General features: G+C 45.5%; 2 protein-coding genes across 2 annotated transcripts in view; one reads left to right on the top strand and one right to left on the bottom strand.

Moving 5' to 3' along the window:
• Positions 1-789, bottom strand: part of kra (basic leucine zipper and W2 domain-containing protein kra) — a 39701-nt gene extending 38912 nt beyond the window's left edge. Inside the window, exon 1 of the mRNA XM_050178931.3 lies at positions 710-789. The gene's annotated coding sequence lies outside the window, so the exon portion shown is untranslated. The remainder of the gene's footprint in view (positions 1-709) is intronic.
• Positions 790-951: 162 nt separating this feature from the next.
• mRpL45 (mitochondrial ribosomal protein L45) lies at positions 952-14490 on the top strand. The gene is made up of 6 exons (XM_050178938.3): positions 952-1019; positions 1446-1695; positions 3454-3670; positions 5260-5308; positions 9726-9875; positions 14070-14490. The coding sequence occupies exons 1-6, from the start codon at positions 960-962 to the stop codon at positions 14379-14381; spliced, it is 1038 nt and encodes a 345-aa protein (XP_050034895.1). The 5' UTR covers positions 952-959; the 3' UTR covers positions 14382-14490.
• The last annotated feature ends 4243 nt before the right edge of the window (positions 14491-18733 follow it).

Below are 18733 nucleotides of genomic sequence, written 5' to 3'. Positions count from 1 at the left end.
CCCAGGGTGTGATTTTCACGGCGGGAATATACGTGCACCGGCATGAATCATGTGTTTATGCGTGAGCCAGCGCTAAACACGAGCAGGATCATCAGCCGGCGACTGAGTTGTCTACCGGCATCAACACCGGAAGGGCTCTGAATGAATGTATTTGCGCAGTTAGAATTACTTCAACCACAAATGTGATTGGCCGCGGCTAGAAGCTAAAAGCTAGACTGTTGCACGAAAACGTCCATAAGCACCTATGCCTTCAAGTGAGGCAGAAAGTTCGCCCTTCACACAAGCTGCACAAGCAGACGCTGAATCGGGGACGCACTCGGCGTTGAATCACACGCGAAGTTTCCGACAGCGAGGCCTACCACACTGCGCAATAAAATGTTCGCGACGTCAGTTATGAATGAAATGTTTAAATCGCGCGTTCGGTCTTTTATCTTCACGCCACGACGATATGGTCGCGGGTACCCACATTCTACACAGACGCCGGCAATGCCGGTACACGCCTTGAATCACGGCACTCCGAAGAAAACTGGCTCACAACGGCGCAAAGTGACGAGGCTTAATAGCGTTCAGGGAGCACACCACCGTGTGCGTCGCCCAGCGTTACCTGCCAATAGCCCTTCCGTTAAAACGACATGCGAACTGTAATACCTACACGTTATTCGATAATAACAGCCATAACACGTAGTCATAATACGGTGAAAATACTTACTGAAAGTTTCTCAAGTTCCGCAGCCCTAACCCCAATACGTCGTGTGGACGAGCGCTGCTGCACACCTGAGGATAAAAACCAAAACCAAAAAAAATGTTGCCGTAGCAAATTTTTTATTTTTTATAATATTTTTGACTACATATAAGAAATATTGTCGATTACATAAATATATAAATAATCTAAACAATTTTGCGATTCTTTACGAACCTCTTTTTCTGGGTCGTTTAAATGGAAACCCGAAACATTCAATATGGCTGCGCACTGCAGTAACCTCATGTTGCGGCTTGCTATCGGTAGTGCCGGAACCTCAGTAAGCAGGCGTTGTGATGTTTTATGCTAGGTATCAAAACTTCACAGAGAAATATGTTGACTATTTGCGACAGCATACCTCTTGCACTGTTTTCAAGGGCTCTATTAAAGTTGTCTCTGCAATCCTGCTGTCGATCGCATGAAAGCATGTAACTGATCAATGTTGTCTATTGCTTACCAGCAATTTCTGTTTACGTTTCGTCGATAAATGGTCCGCTTACCAGGACGAGTAAGTGCGTATATCTGCACCGTGCTTTACTACTAATGTTTACAAGGCTTCCTCTGAGCTCTTTCGTTTCGCTCGTCGGCGCACCACAGCGCGTGAGCTGTCGCCATTTCTTTAAAACCAAGATCCACCGTAGCTAGAAACCTGCTGGCGCCATCCGAACTCTTGCGTTAACCTCAATATTTCATGTGTGAACCGCAGTTGGCGCAGGGGCTGTTCCGACCGTCGGTGTCGGTGCAGCAGGTGCGCTGGACCAAAGCAAACAAGCACTGGCTTCCCAAATGGAAGGCCTTGAGGCGGCGCAAGGTTATCAAGATCAAGCTACCCGAATTTGAGGAAATGCGAAAAAAGGACCAGCTGACGCCGGAGGAGATGCGCTCCAAGCTGAAGGAGCAAGGTGTAGCCCCCGATCGGCCGTGGAATGAACGGCCCATGGTCATCAGCTGCTCCGGTGAGAACCTATAGCTGGCTGCCACGGTGATCACGAGCCAGTGGTAAATATGATTGCATTTATTCGCATCACGATGCTAGTATCGATCACCTGCTGCCTAAGCAATGGAGAAACGGCAATTGTTACAGAAAAGAAAAGGAAGTCTGTGCCAAGAACCGGATGAGTCCGCGGTGCCTCGCTTGAGGGCAGTGAACGTTTAACCTCGTGAAGCAAAGGTGCCGTTCTGTTTCTGATACACTGCGGCACCACTCATGTCACATAAGTTCTCTCATTCAAGTTTGTTAACGATTACACAATAGCCATGCATTAATTAGTGGTAGATATGATTTGCACTGCTTACATTCCATGAAGTGCATTAAAAAAAATATTTGTTTCCTGTCGAAGTCAACAATTAAAGACCTTGCAGTGCAGTATGTTTTCATTTTGTTGTGTGTACATGTATGAACAACACAACACATCTCAATTCTTCACCAACAAGCTGGTCTGTTCAGCCGTACATAAATGTGTGTAGTTTCTGCCAAGGTGGTCATCATACAAGTGCTCAGTATAACTGCTGTGGCATTTCAAAGAAATTTTTTATGTATATAACATGTATATGGGGCAAAATCAGTCCTGTAGAGGTCCTCAAGGTCGTGGAAGTTTCATTAAAGGTGAACTTCCATGAAGCTACAAAGAAACCCATACAATTAAGTGTCAGATAGGAAGCTTCACAGTTAAAAATAACCTTTTGATCTGCCTTTAACATAGATAACAAAGAAGGCACATAAAAGTGAGCATTATCCCCTGACAGCTGGCTTTTGTGTCACTGCTGCAAAGCCCTCAAGTGTAGTGTGAACAAAAGAACTGGATTCCGTGCCTTGTAACCCGCCGTGGTTGCTCAGTGGCTATAGTGTTGGGCTGCTGAGCATGAGGTCGCGGGATCGAATCCCGGCCACGGCAGCCGCATTTCGATGGGGTCGAAATGCGAAAACACCCGTGTACTTAGATTTAGGTGCACATTAAAGAACCCCAGGTGGTCGAAATTTCCGGAGTCCTCCACTACGGCGTGCCTCATAATCAGAGAGTGGTTTTGGCACGTAAAACCCCATAATTTAATTATTTTTTTCCGTGCCTTGTATGGTGGCCTCATCAATGTTACAAAGTAAACATCATGTCGGCACTCATGGCACTTTTGTCTGTCACTCTTCAAACCTGCTGCTTCAAATCAAAATGGCATGTGTGTCATGGTACCAATGAAAGACCTTTGCGATGGCAACTATCACACTTTGATTCTCAAACACTAAGAATTATTGGTGCTCTCTTGCTTCAGGGAAGACTACAGACTATGAAGAAAATTAAATTGCTTACAGGGTATTTGAGTCCATTGTTCTCATAGTGCGTGAGCAGGCTACGCCAGTGTAAATTCTCGCTTTCCAGTGCATCCTATTCTATTCAGTGCATATAAAAAAGCTGCTGAACCATAAATGGTCATGTATTTTCCCAGTAGTAGAGCGAGTTGTGCTACATGGAAACGTCATTTTCTCGCTTACATTCTGTTCTGTTCTCAATTGATACTTGGGGTAGTGTAATAATCGTATCACTTTTGCTTGATTTAACATGTGCCATTAGTGTTCATTTAGAATAATTGGTGCATGTTCGTCGATTATGCTCTGTAGTTCATTATAGGTTGAATATGTACATGGGTAATAGTGAGTGGTTGATTGCTTGGCGTCCTGAAGCAGAAAACACAGTAAATGTTTTGGTACCGGTTTATTGTAGGTGGTGTCTTTGAACCGTACCTCCCTCCTGAGGGTGATGGAAAAGTGAGCGTCCTGACCAAGGCAGGGGCCATTCAGCGCATGCGACGCCTTGAAATGCGTGGGAAGTCCTACATGAACCTGCGAAAGATCCGTGCTTATGAGGACGAATTTGACCTCGTCGAGTTTGCCGACATAGCCCAGGATATCTACATAGAAGCTCACAAGGCGCTTGTTAGGTATGCTTGTTTAGATGCTGAGTAACCATGCATATTCGAAAATTAACTACAGTCGACTTCCATTAATTTGATCATGATAGTATGAGAAAACTGGTCAAACTATTCGATTGGTCAAATTAAACATAAAACAGAAAAAGAAAATGCCGAAACACACAATTGATTCGCCTAACAGATTTTGCGTGCAAAGTTAGCTTCGCCGCAGTACAGTTATATTATGCGGTTGTGCCAAGCGGCGAAAGGTGTTGCGGGACGTTGCATCTGTTCTTTAATTTACGCGTGTACATGCGCCATCTCCAGTGACAGTACGAGCACTGTGATGCCTAATAAGTTTACTGGTAGTCCTTCGGAGTTTTAGAAAGACTCCCGTTCTTTTGTTGGCTTTAAAGGTCCCCTCGGCTTTATTTTTTAAACATGCATGCAACCTAACCTAGTACATTGTATGTGCTTAAACTTTATTTTATTTTCAAACTCCCTCTTAAGTGTGAGTCTTCAAGGGGTGTACGGTAGCGCAATTAAAAGACAGGACAAAAGAAGACACACAAGGACACACACATTACTAGCTTCCAACAATGTTTATTATCGTAAACCAGTTCGTACTTATACACTCAGCCAACATGAGTCACAGCCACGTGAACAGATAAACAAACAGAGAGAGCTCTCTCTGAAAAAGAACTGAAATTTTTGCGCATGGCAATGGGCCATTTCCATGTTTCCTTGCAATGGGCCATTTTCCATGTTTCTGTGGCTCACAAGTCCTTCAGCATCATTTTTTAGAGCGCAACTTTTGCGCCCGTTTGTGCGGCGACCATAGGCGTTGGCCCTAGTGACCGAGCAAACCGGCACAGCAAAAGATGAAAGCGAACGCAGAACGCAGCAGGAGAAGGAAGACGAGAGCACGAGGAGGAAAGCGGAGGAGGAGGCTACAGTCGAAGCATGGGGCAAAAAGTTGAGGAGAGTATGGCAAAAGAGTGAGGAGGAAAGCAGAGTGCTGCACAAGACTATGAGATGCACCATGGTATTTGTAATCTGATTGTATGCGCAATGCGAATTGTGTAGTACTTTCTGGAATTCACGCAGGCACCAGCGATCAGACTGGAACCTTCGACGAGTCATGTAAAAAGCCAACGCGCTTGACCCACAGATCAGATTTTCGTTGATTGCCAACTTTACTCGCGTTTATAGTTGGGCTTGAGCATTACTTGTTTCACAACGCTTCCCTCTGTTTGCAACATGCCACACACATTGTCCGTGCCAGCCAATATATCGTGAAATGAAAAGATTTATAGAGCTGCACTCAAATTTCACATTAGGGAGTATCATAATCGTTGGTGAATTTTAGATTTTTTTTCACAACTTCTGATCTTTTTTTCAGCAACCATTTATTTAGCGTTTTTTGAAAGCTTGTTTGCAACCAGGCTCTAAAGCTGTTGAGGGGCTATTCTTAAAGATATTTAGTAGTCTTGTGCTAATTGTCCTTGATTGTTAGCTGTCTTTTTCACAAGTCAGGACAAGCATGGTGCCTAATCATACTGAAATAAATGTTCCTGCTTATATGTATATGTCTGCGTTGTGATATTGCTTTCATACAGTCGAGACGAGGACAAGCTTCACGACCTGGTGACTGAGCACTGCTACCCTGTGAGTTTTCTTGAACTGTTTTGAACATTACAGTGCAAGCTGCCCCATCAATGCCGCAGCAATCCGACATGGGAACATAAAGTTGTTAAATTATTATTGCAGAAAACAAGCTTTGTAAACTAAATTAAATGTTGGAATTTGGGTGAGTCAGCTCGTATTAGATAGAAAACTGGCACCGGCATCGGATGAAAAAAGACAAAACATGGCTACCTACAAAACCTATAACTGTATCGTGAAATGAAAAGGACTTTTGATAAAAACAGGGGATGCATTTAAAAAAAATATAACTGACCATGCGCACCATGTGCCATCACTGCAAATGCCGGCCACATGCACTGAAGTTGGGTGTGGCCGGATTCGGCAGGAAGGGCAAAGGTATGTTGTGACACACCGCAGCTACTACTGCGTACTGCATATTGAAGAAACAAGGTGGCCTCATTGATAACAATTACTTGCGTTCCACGTAGAGGTGTTGCAAATAACAGAAACTTCTTGCACAGCACTTTGCAACAGTCATAAATTACTTTTAGCACACCGGGCATCCTAGATTACCCATGGTGGACCTCGTAATTGTGTCAGGAGAGAGACCGAATGGCCTGCACATAGCCTAAGAAGCTGACTGGCACAGAAGTTTCGACGTGCAGTGTACATGCCGCATTTGCACTATTCTAACATGCACTTCTTTTTTAATAAAAGATGCGTTCAAATTTTCATGCACGTTACAATCGTAACTAATTCTACTCAAAATCAAAAATGAAAGTGATCCTCGTTAAAACAAAAAAAAAGCTCAATGCAAGGTAGCTAGCTACACCGCCATTGAACAGGCTGTCTAGAAAGCAATGCTCAGAGACGTTGCGAGGTGGGTTCATGGTGCGTGGAATGCCCTACCACAGACAGTGGTTGCGCGAGCCTTCAAGAAGTGTGGCATTTGTAATGCATTAGATGGAACTGAACATGACTTTCTGTGGTTGGTAGACAGCGAAAGGGATTGTCATTGGAGTATGATAAGCTGCTAAGATTCAGCTGTGTGTGCGCCGGTGTGCCTTTGATGTTATGTCCCACAAGATCATTTCTAGATGCTACGCATTGACTTAGGTTTCGTTACTTGATGCACGGTAGAATCGGCACAAGTTTATTTTTGGGATATTTGGGCAGTATATCACTGCACATTAGAATCGGTGGTGTGGTAGGATCGTGCAACTACAGTACTGCATGTATTTTGCACAAACGTGCATGTAGTTGAACCTCATTATAATCAAGCCACAAACCTTCGTTTATTAGATATTTGTTACATTCTGATATCGTCAAGAAACATATAATATTTGTTACACCCATGTTGTATTGCAGCTCGACTGTATATGTATCCATAAGCACTCATTTGCTTTTATGAGCAACATTGACAAGCTAGCATAAATATTGCTTGTTACCATTGAAGTGTAACCTTAAAAGGATGCTAAAGGTGGAGTCAATGTGAAAGTACCATTCCAGAAGTCTCGCATCGCTTGTTTTATGCCAAGAAATTACTTAGTTTCAGAAAAAATCTCAGTTGAAGTTGCCGCATTCATTCAATGCAATTCAAATTGCCATCACAAGCGAAGCGATGTGACATTGCACACATCATCACCACCCATTACTGCCATTGGTGAGCAAAGCAGTGCCGGAGACTGCGCTACATTTTTTTTTCATGAAACATGAAAGCGTGGCCGGAAAGCATGTCATGTGCCAACATCACTTGTATGAGAGTGCAAGGTCCTTAAGCACAGCATGAAATGAAGGGAGAGAGTTGTGTTTTGTGCATTGCCTCGTCCTGTTCCCTCACTCATCACTGCCTCGCCAGCTGAGACACAGTTTGGCTGGCCGAGCATGTCTGTTCACCGGCAATGCCCCCACCTTGGCAACACAAGACGAACGAGTAGGATTTTCTTCGGTCTTATAATACAATGCAATGATCCTTTTATTATCATTGATTGAGTACTAGTGACACAGTTATAATGAGATATTACGATGTCCTTGGGCTAGTACTAGAATGTCCTAACAGACTTTCAAATTGTGTCCTACATCTACCTCAATCGCCCTTTTGCGATGCATTGTGGCACCATTGTGCGGTGGCCACGAGAAACAATTTGGCAGGCGCCGCTGAATGCCGCAACAGCCGCCTCACGCGAGACTCGTGACCAAATGACCAGCGTGTGAGACAAGACTGAAAGAATGTGTATGTGCCGTCATATTTTGTCATCATCAGCTAGCCATGCAGCCCGCTGGTGAATGCTTTGTACCCGGAGGTTTCTTCAGCGTCACAAACGGCTGGAACAAGAGCTTCAGCAATGCTTTACAAGCTCCTCCTTGACCTTAAACTGCCGCACCTGTGGTGTAAAGTGAATAAGTAATAAAACAGTATGAGTACGCACAAAAATGCATGACTTGAATAGGGCATGAGATGTAGTTCTTAGGACAAATATCACGTTTCACCACTGCATGTCTTGCTTTATGGTGTGCCATAGTGCTAGGCATGCATATATACACAGGCAGGGGGGAGGAGGCCAACAGAATGCCAATTTGCATACATTATTTACCCACATAAGATGTATGTACATTTACAAAAATGCCAAAAAATGGTCAGAATGCCCAAAATCGGTGATGCCTCCTGTCTGTGGGGCACCTGTCTTCCCCTTAGAACGCGCTGCGATCCTTTCTATTTTTTGAACTGGTCCGTCTACACAAACAGCGTTGGTACGAAGTCCAGAAGTCTGGGCGACAGCGAAGGCATCCCTGAAATGTGTCAGTTACACAATGAGATGCGCCACTCAACTCCAGAAGACGCCGCATAGGAAAATGAGCCTTAGTACATACCGTACTACATCACAATTCGCTAAACGAACGTAAGCCTTCTGCAATTAAACATTATGTAGTGCCTACAAGAATGACAAAACGATGACTAGCAAAGATTGCTAACTAGGACCATCAGCTGCTTCCATAGTGCACGCTGTTTCCCACTCACAGATAACACATCACGAGCATTCGCTGAGCGTTTATAAAGCTGTAAGTGTGCACGATGTGAAGCTGCAAAATGGCAGCATTCTAGCGGCGGACACGCAGAGACGATAGCAAAAAAAAAAAAAAACTTAGCGTTTCACTCAGTCGGCTCGCGCAAGCTCGGAGATTGATTGTTTCGCTAGCTCAAACATACATTTGCGTCTTTGTCGAGATTATTCGAATGAGTCAGTATCGACAAAAACAGAGGTAAACTACATATGCCAATACATACCTGTCGAAAAGTGCTTCCCGCACAGTCTAGGTACTGTTGATGGCTGCCATGGACGCCCTTGCGCATCTTGCCACTTCACAGCCCTAATCCAGGCTTCACGGCACTGCCGATTACCTTTTACCGGCGGAAATCACAAAGATCCCACTGTCCTGCTGGGATGGTCACGGGAGGTGCAGCCATAAGCAACATACGACATTGGCATTGCGTCGAATTTCGATGGAAACAGCGTTCGAAAGGCGCTCCGTGAATGCGGCAGCAAGAATGGCAAGGCTGACAAGTGAGTGAAAGAACTTTAATGGAGGTCCAGCGAGGATGCGAACTCATCGTGCACTTGGCTAGTCCCACGTCAGGACTGGCAGGTCTAGCCCACTGGCCCAGTCACGGGCACGCCGGACAGCCAGGATTTGCTTGTCTAGAGCAGGGCTATGCAGAAGCGAGTCCCACTCCTCCTTGCTGAACTTGGGGTATCTCGACCCGCACTCCCACAGCATGTGTGCTAGAGTGGAGGTCTGCCCACAGGACTGGCAGGCGTCATCGCGATGTACGTCGGGGTAAACTTCGTGTAGAACGGCCGGACACGGATATGTGCCGGTCTGTAAGAGTCTAAGAAAAATGGCTTGCGCCCTATTCAACTGACAAGTGCAGCGCCTGCCACGGCCGGACTCAACTCACTCGGAGGAGAGAGTCAAGTCCGGCCGTGCGCCTGCCAAATCGCTTGAGTCCTCAGCCACTAGGGCACTGCACATGAGCAATTTGGCATCACAAAAGGCGGAGCATTAATCTATCACTTTAGCTTGACTTAATATTTGCCCTTAGCACCCCGTCAATGGATGTGGTGAAAAGCCGCAATCAACAGATTACGAAGTGTGCTGGGTTTTCACAGGAGCAGTCAATCTCTTGCGTATCTCACGCCCAACTAATGTGGCCAAGATTGGCAGTGACATTAGGTAATACAGTTTGTGCCAGCTGTAGTACTAATGTGCTAGTACCAGTACTAACGTGCAGCAACAATGTTGTGGGGCTGTAGTTTATATGGTAGCACTCCGGCCACCTTCTTAACGGACGTAGTTAATGGCTATAACCTCTAAATGTGCGCCAAAGTGCATCATCTCTGCCTTTTTTTTATCTCTCTCTCTGCCATCTTGAATGCAGATCATGATGGCAAACATAGCGCGCAAGACACTGCGCTGGCAGTTTGTGCGCAGCCTTGAGCCCCCGCGAGCAGTGCACGTGCGGTGCACGGACATGATCAGCAAGGAGAACCTGTTCGGCCAGATCACCATGCGATTCCACAGCCAGCAGGTGAGCATTGTGCAAAGGGAGCCAACTTGAAGGCCTTCCTGAGTGTCTTCTTCATTTTCGAAATGATCAACGAGGTGTAAGTGATCAACAACTAGAGATGTAAGTCAAATCCACTTATATCAGTATTCAAGTGCCAAGAAAATTTTATTGCTATAACTTATAAATGCTACAACCAGGCTGCACAAAAAAAGGGGGGGGGGGGGACTAACATCAAACATTTTAGACAGAAAGGAGTGCAGTCGAATCCACTTCCGAGGAGGAGGAAAAAACTTTATTGGGTCCTGAGGAACCCCTTCCCACCCACTCTTGGTTTAGTGGTCGGCAGGGGTCGCGGGCCGCACCCACGTTGGGACGGGAAGCCCGTGAGCCTCCGCCCTTTCGTGAGCCCTCTGGACGGCCCGGAGCTGGGTCTGGTGGTCGTCGCTTCGCAGGGCGTCCATCCAGTCTTCTTCTTTGCTGAACATGGTGCCGCTTAACGCGGAGCATTGCCAAAGCATGTGCGATAGCGAGCAGTACGATTCGCCGCAATCCGGACATTGCGGCTCTACGTCCGGTGAATAAAGGCTCATTCTGCCTCTCGAGGGGAACGACCGATTTTAACAATACTCAGATGTAATGATATGCAGCCTCCGCACGCTCTGGTACACTGGCAATGTCTTCATGTTCCAACTTGGCTGTGTGGTTTTCTGTGGCTTCTTCGTTTGGGTGTATCTCCACTAAGGTGTATTCCGTTAGGTGTACCAAGAGCATGCCCGGAAAACCAGCCCGCAAAAGGTGCTGTACCTGGCCTTTAAAGGACATTTCAATCTCATGTATGCGCAATCTTTGCAGTACATTACGGAAGGCAGCTTTTGCGATTCTCCTCTTAACTAACTTTGAATGAGCCAACGAAAAAGGCGAAAGGAGAACGTCCAGAAAACGCAAGGTGTTGTCCTCCAGTAGCTCCTTTGTGAGCGTGAGACCTTTCATAGTATCTACAAAGCTCTCATAGACGACTTGTACCACTGAAGCAAGATTGTTTTCAGACACCTCAATGGAGACAAGGTAGTCGTCAATGTACCTTAACACCTTCTTGGTGTGGGCCATTGGGAGGTTCCTTTCGACGTCACGGTCGTAGCGGGCTAGCAATAGGTCACTCAGTGCAGGTGCAAGGCATGATCCAATGCACTCTCCTTCGTTGTGGAGGAACATCTTCCCTGCAACCTGGACCACCGTGGAGTGCAGGTACAGCACTAGCAAGTCGAAGAACCTGTCTACACTTGTTCCATACTCACTTTGGAAGAGCATGTCTCCGTATGCCTCAATGCCTTCGTTTACAACTTCATGAAGTGAGTGGGGCAACGAGCAACAAAGATCCTTTGCATCGATGGAGAAGGCTAACATCCCAGCTGTGCTGGGGGAGTTCAAGTACTCAGATACAGCTGCTGAGCTGCAAAGTAAGAAAGGGTCGGTCAACTCGAGTAAGCCGGTGCATTTCTGCAGAAAGCTCGCAAGCAGCTTCTGCCAAGCATCTCGTTCTAACATAATCACTCTGAACGAGCAGTCGGCCTTGTGCGTTTTTGCCGAGAAAAAGGCTTCAAGGTTCCGTTCACCTTTCTTTTTGATCGCTGCAACAAGCTTTTCCAGTCCAGCTTTTTCGCACATCATCATTGCTTCTTTCTTTACCCTACTTGGAAGCTTCCCTTCAACTTCGTGGAAATGGGCTCCAATGGCGGCCTCAGCTTTTGCCTTGTAAACGTCTGGAGACATTACGGCGAAGCCACCTTCCTTTTCAGATAGAAGGAGCTTCAGCTGTGCTTTCCTGAGGGTAGTAGTTAGTTGCACAGATTTTACAGGTCGACCTATTTTGGATCGAGCTGACAATGGTATGAGCCCTTCCAGAATGCACCTGGTCACCTCGTGTGGTTCTGCTTTTGATGCGGTTCTCTGGACAAGGGTGAGCAGCTCAGTTTTGTCGAGCTTCGGATGCATAAAGAACTTAACCTAATCTTAAGGCCACCTGTGTTTCTTGTGACACGATGGGTGCTCCAGTGAGGTGTAACTCTTCTTTGGCCTTTTCCCTGAGTGGCCTCCTTGATAGGGTAACAAGGATGCTGCACCAAAAGAATTTGGTTAGTTGGCCTACTACGCACAATTCTTCAAGGAACTTTCATTGATGATGATCAAGTGGAACCGCTTGTGTGCAGGAAAAGAGCAGGCAATCCTTTAACAGCCGAACTTGCCCCCAGGTTTCCTGCCGAAGAATCCGACAAATCTTCTCTCCGTGTTGGCGAGACGGTGCAAAACGGTGTGGTTAGGATTCCAATTGCAGGTGGTACGAATGATGGCAAAGGTGAGCAGGCATGCGTGACGTTTGCAGAGACAAGCAAACTTGAACTTGAGCTTAACAAGAACATAATGCACTGCAAAGATTACGCATACATGAGATTGCAATGGCCTTTGAAGGCCAGGTACAGCAGCTTTTACAGGCTGCTTTTCCGAGCGTCCGCGTGGTGCAGCTAGCGGAAGACAGGTTAGTTGAAATGCACCAAAGCAAGAAGCCACGCAAAACCAATATGAATACTACTTCGAAAATGGCTGTCATTCCCCATTTGCACGGGGTATCCCACAGATTAAAGAAGGGCGGGGGAAGGGCGAGTGTTTCGGTAGTTTTTTCAGCACCAGGCAAGCTAAACGCCTTATGCAAAAGAGTCAGCTGAGACAACCCCCCTCAAAAGAAGGGTGTTACAAAAAGCATCAGGAGCTCCTCACCAGCTGCATCACTGGAGTCATTTATAAAATGCCCTTAAAGTGTGGGCGCTCCTATGTAGGACAAAGGGGACGCTGCCTCAATGATCGCCTCCGAGAGCAGGCTAACGGCATAAAATAAAAATACAGCAGCAATCTTGCTCTGCATTGCAGGTCATGTAAATGCATCCCCTATTTTAGAAAGGTCACCACCATCCAAAAGCACACTGACCAGCGCACGCGTGAAATCATCGAGACATTTGCCATCATCCAACGTGGCCCTTCATGCGTCAGTGCACCATCCATAAAGTTATTAGACAAGGAAGCCGCGTATCTGCAAATTGAACGCATCTCTGCCCACCTCCTACCTCAAGTCATTCTTCTCATGGTTTTCATGCCATTTATGTTTTCACTCTTGCTTCTCTGCCTATGTTGGAAGTTAGCACCTATGTCGTGGGCCCCTTTTCTGTGTCCTGTTATTTGCGCTGTTTGCTTATGTGTTGAAGGGAGACACGCATGTGAGGCTAGCGATGTGGCGAAGGCTCACTCTTTTCATTTCTAGGATTCTGCTTTTTTTTTTTTTTTTTTCCTTTCTGCAGACTCCGAGTAGCCAGATTTAATTGTGGTATGTGAACATTGCAGTAAGTGGTTTACTTTACCGTAGAACACACACAAAAGTTCATGGTGCTGTGGGTGCTCCTTATAAAATTTGTAAGTATTCTTTCTATGCCCCTTCCCTCTACAATGCTGCAAAGCCTTGAGGACACAATAAATAAATAAATATACAGTTTCCTTGAGATACATTCTTGGAATAAACAAGTTGTGCCCACAGGTGGGTGGGCTATGCGGTGTGAATAGCGTAACATGGCAGCGCATGTTGAAGAGACTATTACCATAGGCCAGAGGTCTGGCAAAACGCAGCACCAACATTCTGAGCAGTTAGCTCACAGGATTCAAATGAAAAAAAAAATCTTTTTGTTGGCTACTGTACATGCTTGCGTAACCTAGAATCCACAGAAACCGCTTTGGAGATGCCTTGGTTTAATGCTTTGTATTACCATCTGCGCGACGCTATAGAGCAACTTGCACTGTTTTCGTAAAATTTTCTTCTCGGGTGAACACACTGGAGCAGTTTCTATACATGGACCCTGAAGCACTTTTATCTGCTCTTTCTTGTATTTTAATTTTAATTCATTCTGTGTTGAATTTGCTGCATCAGAATTCATTGTGTATTGTCACACACGAAAGAGTCAGTAATGGGCTAGCTTCATTGTACAGATGGCGAATTAGAAGAAGTGAAACATTTACAAACTAGAAAATAGTTTTTGGAAAAGATAATTACAAACTAGAGCACCTCTTCTGTGTTGTAGCTTTGTGTGAGCAAAGCTTCTGAGTTGATGCAACTCAAAGTTGGAGAAGCATATTCTGTGTCGATTGTGCAAGTATCTGTCCTGGTTTCCTTTGCAGACATTGGCCGTGTATGATCGTTTTGGCCGCTTAATGCATGGAAGCGAAGCAATGATCAAGGACGTTTTGGAGTATGTGGTCTTCGAGAAGCACATTTCAAATGTGTATGGCACATGGCGCATACACTCCAAGATCACCCCAGAGTGGCAACCACCAAAGGAACCCATGCTGAAGACGTTTGTCAAGCCAAAGTCGGAGCCAGAGCCAGCGGCTGCCGCAACAGAGACCACTACCACCACCATCAGGGAAACGCCTCCTTCTCCACAGTCACAGTCGTCACAACCCTCTGGGGAGACATTTGCAGCAGCGTGATAGTAGAACATCTGTTTAAAAAAAAAAAACATTTTTTTTAATCTATGTAAACTCTGTGTTGGTTAGTAGTTACAGCAGTTGCTGAAAAAAAAAAGTTATTGTCACAATTTGCCAGTCTCCTATTTTTTTACATTCTATGGCTACAGTTAGGCTGTGAAGGACACTGAATAAGGAGCTGTGCATTAATTTCGACCACACAGTTATGTAAGGTACACTGAAGTTGCTTCTACGGCCCTGTAGCAAGAGCTAAAGTTAGTGCTCATGACATCATCACAAGTTGTCCCACTGGTCTCTGCTTTGTGACAAAACCTATGGCCTTTTCACTTGAGTGAAAGCTGCTATAATGGTCTAACAGACACCCAACATTAACTCAACAGCGGCTTTTGAGTTACTGCCCAGCCACTGTAGTAGCATCATGCTAATTTCTGCAAATTGTATGACCTAACGCTGACTTCTTACTGCACATTATAGAGCTTCAGCTGGTTAAGGTAAACAGGCACTAAAGAGAGGCAGTGAATCAATTTAGAATGACTAGGTAAGTATTCTTTCAGAACTCAGTTTTAGTTAAACTCATGGTAACAGGTTTTTTTAAAAGAAAAGTATCCAAGGATACCCAAGCACTTCTTATGAGCTGTGAACGCAAAATCATTGTCCAATTAAATGGCGCTGAGCAGTCCTTCGAGTTTTGCAGTGCAAGTATTGTACCATAGCAGTACGTGCTGCCCGACCCTGCAAGCAGCAGTAGCCTGAGGTGCCAACGCCGCATGCCATCGATGTGGCGATACACATCGGGCGATGCGTCGCAGTGATGCCCTCTCCCCTCGCACAACACCTGGTGTGCTATCGCAGCTGCAGGTGTGCCCTTTCGCCCGCTCTGCTCCGTTAAGGCACAGCTCGTGACGTGATGTCATAGCCAATGGCAAGGCGAGTTTAGGTGTCATCTCGCTCCTATGGACGACAGACGCCGGCTCTTTTGCTCAATGGGCCGTTTGACGCTTTCACATCAAAATGAAGGGTGAATTTCGCATGGAGATCCTTGTGCCGGTACATCAGTGCAACATCATGGATTTGAAAGTATTTCTGCATGTGGAAAATCATTTGTATGGAAGCCCGCAAGGTGAAGGAGGGTTCATGAAAGGGAAATATTGTCACTTGCCCGGCTGTAGCACGAAGCTACAAGGGAAACCCATATGGTGAATGCAGAAAGAAAGCTTTGCAGTTGAAAAAAAAATGTCGAACCAGGGCAAATTCTCCTTTGATGCCGAAGCTGCCTTTCTGATTAACCCAAATGGGTTTTCTTTGTAGCCTCGTACTAGAGTCAGGTGGATGACAATTTCTCCTTTTATCATGTTTTCTCATATTTTGGTTGTTGCAGTGTAGTAAATATGCTTGCTTCAGTCTTTGGCTCCTTTAGAATACTATAATACAGTCCATCATTAATGGGAAACGGCTGCCGTGTAAATCCATGATGTCCTGGAGAACTGGTGCAGGGATTTAAATGCATCATTTCACCATGCGCTTGGGGGTGCTACTGCTCCATTATTCTCTGTTAAAGGTTTCCCATGCTTGGTGCATAATAATACAACTATTACCTTGAGCAGGCGCTTGGTCTACCTGAAGGCGTGTACCACCCTGCACTTGTCTGGGACGGGCATTCAAAGGATATGAGCCTTTATTCATAGGCGACGTGCCAGGCATAAAAGGGAGCAGAGCACCGACCAGAAAATTTTCGGGGTGGAGGCTGAAGCCCGGTAAACCCCCCACCCCCCGGCTATGCCACTGCAAGCTGTGTAGTTCATGGTCGACTTGCCGAGAATAATAAAATAAAACGTTATAAAGGAGCAACTAAACAATCAGAGGTGTTAGGAATACAAATAGGTAGGACCGAGTTTTTGCATTTAACAATGAAAGGTCCTTCGCAATTTTCTCCTTTAGTTCATCTTTGTTAGGAAGTCTCTTCGTCACACGAATAATGATTGAACTTGAACTGAAAATGTGTTGATAATGGCATTTGAATATTGAGATACAGTAATCTAATCATTTTATTTGAAATGTAGATTTATTCAAAGATTATGTGGCACAACCATGTCAGAAGCACAAACTTAGCGATACTTTCAGCAACCCTGACATTATCGGCATTCGAGATTTTACTGTAAGCAGCAGCCTCAATTTATGTTACTGCTGCTCTTTTAGGGCCTCCCACTTATTACGAAACACCACTTATGCAGTCCAGCAGAGATCCAGTGGTTGTAGGGTGTCCAGGCGATTCTACACCAACATGCCGGACATCTGGTTCATACATCTGGGCAGCGCCACTTCTGATGTATCAACAAGGTTCCAGGCTCCGGCTGCCACCGCACGGCCCAGACTTCTACGAGGACTTGCGGGCAACCATCCTTGCTCACTACACCACCATGAGGCCACCTCGAGCGCTCAGTCACAACAGCTCTCACCATTTGAACCATCACGTCATTCCGCGCCTTGTCGTGCCACATCGCCAGTGTCCAGCCGTGTCTATCATCAGCACGCACTGGCCCCAGCATCAAATCTTTACTTGGTCCGTGAGCCCCCTCCCCATCTCAAAGGCAGCTGCATGACAACTTTTTCCAAGGAATTCACTCTGCCGAATGCAAACGCTTTCAGCTACTCTAGGGCCCGCTGTTCTCCTTCCTTGGACATTCTCACAAGCTAACTGCTTTCCGTTCAAGGGCACTTCACTCATCAGTGATCCAGAGGGTTTCCCATCAGTAGGCGCCAATTTCACTTTCTCAGGCACAACCATGCCAGAAGCACAAACTTAGCGATACTTTCAGCAACCCTGATCCTATCGGCATTCGAGATTTCGCTGTAAGCAGCAGTCTCAATTTATGTTACGGCTGCTCTTTTAGGGCCTCCCACTTATTACAAAACACCACTTATAACAAATTCTATTTGCTGTCCTAATCACTTCTTTATAACAACGGTTTAGTGTATCACCTAACACTTTTTTTTCTCGCACTCACACACACACAAAAAAAAATAGTTTCTTTGAGCACACTCTACACCATGCACCTCAATTTTTCTTCATGTCATTGATCTCAATCTTCAATATGCTACAGCATCATGCCAATGACCACATTCTCTAAAGCATCTGTCTGCATGCACTGGCCATTCTACATATCCTAGAACTTAGCCTCATGCAGTGTTTACGATTGCGACGAGACCACAGAGCATATCCAGATCTACCGCCTTTATTTTCATAACGAAATAAATTGTGTCTATGCAAGCCGAGTGGACAACAAAGTGCTCACAGAAAAAAAAAAAAGGTTATGAAGATCCAACACGCATCTTAGAATTTATCAAATGCTATTTGCCCATTTCATTACTGCGTCTTTGGCATAAAGCAAACTGGGGCATGTACACTTGCACACCTGTGCTATGCAGCGTGACACACACACACGGAGATTATCTCAAAAAGGTAGTTGGTGTTTGCACAATAGAAGTATGTGCGTGATTGTGGCCTCTTGGTCAGACCATAGAGCTGCCGGGCTGGGATACTGAGGTCCGATCCCACCGCCATGCACATAATGTAGGTTTTTTTATATATATGTATATAAGCTATTTAACAAGGCAACAGCAGTACCAGTCAGCGAAGTCTGGCAGGGTTCGCAAAGAAAGCTTCACTTTGAAGTACTTGGACCATGGCCTCAACAGTCATCCACACTGTGGGCTATAAGGGCGCTGCTGCACTTTTTGAAGACTACTGAACTCTTGTAACCACATGCGACTTTACGGTGAATGCTGCTGCGTATGCATTTATGGGTGCTATAACTTAAAGCTATTCCAAACTTTTCTATTCGAATTCTGCAATCGCCTCTCCACGATTGGTAAAAAAATTTTTGGACCACCCCCACTTCGCCTGTCTGTCACGTGACGTCACGAAAATGGCGAAAATGCCCCATTCGATATGGTATGTGCATACTGCTTATGCATGATTATACCAAACGAAAGAAACAATTATTACTGATTCAACGCATGTTTTTCTCATTAGCCCTTTGCTATTGGTCAAGTGTTTTTGGCCTGCGCTCACTTCGCCTGTCTGTTATGCAACGTCATAAAACCGTGAAAACTCGCATTAATATGCTGAACAAAACTGAATTTTTTTCTGAATAGCGGGGCAGTGCCCTGTTCCAAAAGGAATAGAAGATGGCTGCCCGTCGATCGCTCAGGCACTCGCTATTCACACCTGCAGGTGAAAATTGTTTATGTGCGCATAATAAACGTTTTTGCGTAGCAGTAAAACATTATCGAGCCATTTCAGCATGCACATGACATCACTCTGCCAACTCTTCTTTGCCGAGGGTATGTTTTAG

Source organism: Dermacentor andersoni, chromosome 5, assembly GCF_023375885.2.
Source record: "Dermacentor andersoni chromosome 5, qqDerAnde1_hic_scaffold, whole genome shotgun sequence".
Classification (NCBI taxonomy): domain Eukaryota; kingdom Metazoa; phylum Arthropoda; class Arachnida; order Ixodida; family Ixodidae; genus Dermacentor; species Dermacentor andersoni.
This window is presented reverse-complemented; position numbering and strand designations above follow the sequence as displayed.